This window comes from Malurus melanocephalus, unplaced genomic scaffold, assembly GCF_030028575.1.
Source record: "Malurus melanocephalus ecotype Western Australia unplaced genomic scaffold, MMel_1.1 scaffold_2907, whole genome shotgun sequence".
NCBI lineage: Eukaryota > Metazoa > Chordata > Aves > Passeriformes > Maluridae > Malurus > Malurus melanocephalus.
Window position 1 is genome coordinate 2,626 of NW_026626139.1, and position 5,212 is coordinate 7,837.

The 5,212-nt window shown below is 67.4% G+C and overlaps 1 protein-coding gene across 1 annotated transcript; it reads right to left on the minus strand.

Annotated features, from left to right (window-relative positions):
• Positions 1-74: 74 nt before the first annotated feature.
• On the minus strand, positions 75-4,947 carry LOC130587970 (probable G-protein coupled receptor 179; the record flags this gene model as incomplete). The annotated part of the gene is made up of 5 exons (XM_057388932.1): positions 75-1,156; positions 1,229-1,820; positions 1,941-3,124; positions 3,269-4,517; positions 4,801-4,947. Coding segments are annotated over 5 exons (4,254 nt in total), but the record flags the coding sequence as incomplete, so codon positions are not given.
• Positions 4,948-5,212: the final 265 nt, after the last annotated feature.

The following is a 5,212-nucleotide window of genomic DNA, read 5'->3' on the forward strand; positions in this document are numbered from 1 at the left end:
TCCGGGCTGCCCAGCGCTGTCTGGCGCATCAGGGGTTTGTCCCCCTTGGAGCCCCCAGCAGGGACCGGCTTTGCCTTTGGCTCAGCCCCTTCCCAAGGGCAGATCTCGGCTTTGTCAGCAGATTCAACTTCCCAGGGACAGATCTGGGTTTTATCACTGGGTTTGAGATCCTGGGACTCCCAGGGACAGATCTCGGCCTTCTCCGAGCTCTGCCATTTCCCTGAAAGAGATTCTTTTCCTGGGAGTTTCTCCTTTCTTGGGGCTCTTCCCTTTTCCACCTGAGGTGCCGCCGCTTCCCAGGGACAGATCTCGGCTTTGTCAGCAGATTCAACCTCCCAGGGACAGATCTCTGCCTTCTCTGAGCTCTGGGATTTCCCCGGAGCTGCTCTGGGCAGTGCTGAGCTCCCACTTTGGGGTTTGACCGAGGGCTGTTCCGTGTCCGGGCTCTCCCAAGGACAGACGGACTCTCGGTCTTTGCTCCCCTTCTCCACAGCTTTGGTCGCTTCCTTTGGTGGGAGTTTCTCCTTTCCTGGGGCTGTTCCCTTCTCCGGCTGAGGTTCAGCCCCTTCCCAGGGACAGATCTGGGTTTTATCACTGGGTTTGAGATCCTGAGACTCCCAGGGACAGATCTCGGCTTTGCCAGCAGATTCAACCTCCCAAGGACAGATCTCAGCCTTCTCTGAGCTCTGGGATTTCGCTGGAAGAGATTCTTTTCCTGGGAGTTTCTCCTTTCCTGGGGCTCTTCCCTTCTCCTGCTGAGGTTCAGCCCCTTCCCAGGGACAGATCTGGGTTTTGTCAGCAGATTCAACTTCCCAAGGACAGATCTCGGCTTTGTCAGTGGATTTGAGATTCTGAGCCTCCCAGGGACAGATCTCTGCCTTCTCCGAGCTCTGCGATTTCCCTGGAAGAGATTCTTTTCCTGGGAATTTCTTCTTTCCTGGGTCTGTTCCCTTCTCCTGAGGTTCAGCCCCTTCCCAAGGGCAGATCTCGGCTTTGCCAGCGGGTTCAACTTCCCAAGGACAGATCTCTGCCTTGAAGCTCTCGGTACTCTGGGATTTCCCTGAAGGAGATTGTTTTCCTGGGAGTTTCTCCTTTTCTGGGGCTATTTTCTCCAGCTGAGGCTCAGCCTCTTCCCAGGGACAGATCTGGGTTTTGTCTGTGGATTTGAGATCCTGAGACTCCCAAGGACAGATCTCAGCTTTGCCAGCAGATTCAACTTCCCAAGGACAGATCTCTGCCTTCTCTAAGCTCTGAGATTTCCCTGAACGTGCTTTGGGCAGTGCTGAGCTCCCAGTTTGGGGTGTGACCGGGGGCTGTTCCGTGTCCGGGCTCTCCCAAGGACAGATGGACGCTCGGTCCCTGCTGTCCCTGTCCCTGCTGTCCCTGCTGTCCCTGTCCCTGTCCGGGCTGCCCAGCGCTGTCTGGCGCATCAGGGTCTTGTCCCCCTTGGAACCCCCAGCAGGGACCGGCTTTGCCTTTGGCTCAGCCCCTTCCCAGGGACAGATCTCGGTTTTATCACTGGGTTTGAGATCCTGAGACTCCCAGGGACAGATCTGTTCCTTCTCCGAGCTCTGCGATTTTCCCGGAGCTGCTCTGGGCAGGGCTGAGCTCCCAGTTTGGGGTTTGGCCGGGGGCTGTTCCGTGTCCGGGCTCTCCCAAGGACAGATGGACTCTCGGTCTTTGCTCCCCTTCTCCACAGCTTTGGTCACTTCTCTTCCTGGGAGTTTCTCCTTTCTTGGGGCTGTTCCCTTCTCCAGCGGAGGCTCAGCCCCTTCCCAGGGACAGATCTCGGCTTTGTCAGTGGATTTCAGGTCCTGAGACTCCCAGGGACAGATTTCTGCCTTCTCTGAGCTCTGGGATTTCCCTGGAAGAGATTCTTTTCCTGGTGGGAGTTTCTCCTTTCTTGGGGCTCTTCCCTTCTCCGGCTGAGGTTCAGCCGCTTCCCAAGGACAGATCTGGGTTTTGTCAGTGGATTTGGGCTCCTGAGCCTCCCAAGGACAGATCTCGGCTTTGCCAGCAGATTCAACCTCCCATGGACAGATCTGTGCCTTCTCCGAGCTCTGCGATTTCCCTGAAGGTGCTTTGGGCAGGGCTGAGCTCCTCGTTTGGGGTTTGGCTGGGGGCTGCTCCCCTTTTTCCAGTGCTCTGGGTCCCGCTTTTCCTTCCCCTCTGGAAGGGTCCTGATCCGTCCCCTCCCTCCCCGGCGGGGCTGCAGCCCCTTCCCAGGGACAGATCTGGGTTCTGGGGCGCTGCTCCCGCTCCCCTTCCCACGGGCAGATCTCCCCCTTCCTGCCCTCCTCCCCTTCCCCAGCTTTGGGGGGTCCCCTCCCCTCCGTGTCCCCGGGGCCGATTTCTGCTCGGACACTCCGTCCCTGCTCTCGGCCCTGCCCCGGGCTCYCCTCCGCTCGCTCCGGGGACACTTTGGGCAGCTCTGGGGGTTTTTCCAGGCTCGGAGAGCGCTGGGCACCCCYGTCACGGCCGCCCTTGCCCGCGGCTGTGCCCTCGGGCCGCTCCCCGGGGCAGATCCCTGRCTCGGAGCTGGAATCTGCCCCCGTTSCCGCAGTTCGGAGCTCTCCCTGCCYGCCCGGCGCGCTCCCGGCCCCGCTCCAGCCCCTTCCAGGGCCGCGCTCGGGCTCGGGGCCGCTGTCCTTGTCCAGGGCCGTGTCCGGGCTGTCCGGGATCCCCCCGTCCTCCCGGGCAGCGATCGCCTCCTGCCGCAGCAGCGCTGCCCTCGCTGCCGGGGCTCCGAGCGCTCCGGGCGGGCACAGCTCAGCCCGCGGCTGCCCCGGGGCCGCTCCGGGTGACCTTCGGGTCCCCTCGGGCCCTTCGAGTGTCCCCTCCTCCGCTGTGACCACGGGAACTGCTCCATCCGTCCCCAGAGCCGCTGCAGGAGCCGCGTCCCCTCCCTGGGGCTGCGCCACCTCGGCGGTGTCACGGGGACATTGCCCCGCGCTGGGTGACTCCGGCCCCGGGCCCAGGCTGTCCGTCTGTCCCGCTGTCCCGCTGTCCCCCCAGCCCGTGGYCTCCCCGGCAGCGGCAGCGTTGTTGTTGTGCTGGAGCGCGGGGGACTCGGGGCTCTGCCCGCTCCCCTCGGGGCTCCGGGCGGCGGGGTCGGGGCTGAGCCCTCCGGGGACCGCGGGGTCCGGGCTGAGCCCTCCGGGGGCGGCGGGGTCGGGGCTGAGCCCTCCGGGGGCCGCAGGGTCCGGGCTGAGCCCTCCGGGGGCCGCGGGCTCCGGGCTGAGCCCTCCGGGGGCCGCAGGGTCCGGGCTGAGCCCTCCGGGGGCCGCGGCCGAGGCCTCTCCCGGGCCGGACCGGTCCCTCCGGCTGCTCCCCCATTTCCTGAGGCTCCCCTCGCTCTCCCGCTTCCCCTTCAGGGTGCTCTTCCCCCTGGAGCGGTTCAGGGCTTTGATGGCGAGTCCCAGGCTGCGGAAAGTCTTGTGGGGGTGCGCTTTGGGGCCGGTGGCCGCTGTGTCCCCGGGGGTCTCCGGCTCTGCCGCCTCCGCAGATTTTTGTTTCCTGCCCAGGATCTCGTCCTGGACCAGCTCCCAGGGACAGACGTGGGCTGAGCTGGCGCTCGGGATCAGCGGCGGGCGCTTCCCCGCCGGGGGTGCCGCACGGCCCGGGCTGTCCCCCGGTGTCCCCTCCGCCTCTCTCGGCGGCTCCGGGGGTGGCTCCGGGGGTGGCTCCGGACCGTCCCCGAGTGTCCCCGAGCGCTGCAGGCTCTGGTAGCGCACGGGGGGCGCGGGGGGCGTTTTCCTCACGGTCACCCGGACCCTCCTGGGCGCGGGGTGCGCGCTGTCAACGCTGACGCTCTTGAGGGGCGCGTAGGTGACGTGTTTGTGTCCCTTGCTGTCACCCGGCGGGGACGCGTCCTCTCGGGAGTCCCGGGCTGTCGCGGTGCCCGAGGGGCGCTCCGGCACCCAGAGGTGGCGGCTGTCGCGCCACTCGTCCCTGCGGGCGGCCAGCAGCGCCACTTCCCGCGCCCCGGTGACAACGCTGTGGGATTTCTGCAGGGGCGGAGCGCGGCCCGGGGGRCGCTGCCAGGGCCCCGCCAGGTTTTGGGCGCTGGCAGATTTGCACACCAGCGGCGCGGCGTCCAGAGAGTCGCTGTCCGATCGCTCCGAGTCCGTYCCCAGCGCTGTCACCGGCGGAGGCTCCTCGGGCGGGCTGGGGGCGGCCGAGCCGAGCCGGGGGTCCCGCGGCGGCGCCTCGGAGCTGCGGGATTTGCGCAGGGCTGAGGAGCGGCGCCGGGAGCTCTCGTCCCGCATCCTCAGGCTGGTCCCGCCCGCATCCCCGAGGCGCCGGGCCGAGGAGCGGCGCCGGGMCGGGGTCCCCGGGCGGTCCCCGGCGCTGCTGCGGAGGGACGCGGCCTCGGCCAGGTCGGCGCCGCCGCGGCGGAGGATGGAGCGGGCGAGGCTGCGGCGGGAGCTGCGCCTCCGGGGCAGGTGCGGGTTGTCGGTCGCCATCCGCCACGCCTTGTGCACCTCCAGCTGCCGGTAAAGCTTCTTCAGCTCCTCCTGCGCCGCGGGCGGGGGGGACGCGGCAGAGAAAAGGAGAGAGGAGGGCGCGTAGAGCGGGGGCTGCGGCCGGCACGGCCCCGCCCGGCCCGGATTGTCCCCGCACCCCCGAGCCCCCCGCGCTGCCCGTTCCCGTCCGGCCCGGCGGGGATCGCCCACCCCGCTGCCGTCACCCTGCGCCCCTCGTCCCCTCCCCTCTGCTTCGCGCCAGGAAAAGATTGCGACAGGCACCTCTTACTCTGCACAGCTAGCGTCAAAAGAAGGTCCTGAGTGTGCCACCCACCCGAATGTCATCGGGGTCGAGACTGCGCTCGCTCCAGGCGGACGCGATGCTGCTGTTCATGCAGGAGCCCGAGTGCCGCATGTCCAGCTCGTCCTCGTACACCTCGGCCGTGATCTCCTCCCGCAGCGGCGAGCCCGTGTGCAGGAACTGGGCGGGGGGAGCGGGGTCACTCCCGGGGCCCGGCCCCGCTCCCCGAGCCCCGGCCCCGCTCCCCGAGCCCCGGCCCCGCTCCCCGAGCCCCGGCCCCGCTCCCCGAGCCCCGGCCCCGCTCCCCGAGCCCCGGCCGTGGTGTCAGAGGTGTGGAACTGTGCAATTGTTAAGGCTGGAAGAGCTCGCCAAGGTCAGCGGCTCCGGCTGTTCCCCAGCGCTGACAGAGCCACCACTGAGCCCTGTCCCCAAGTGCCACCTGCAC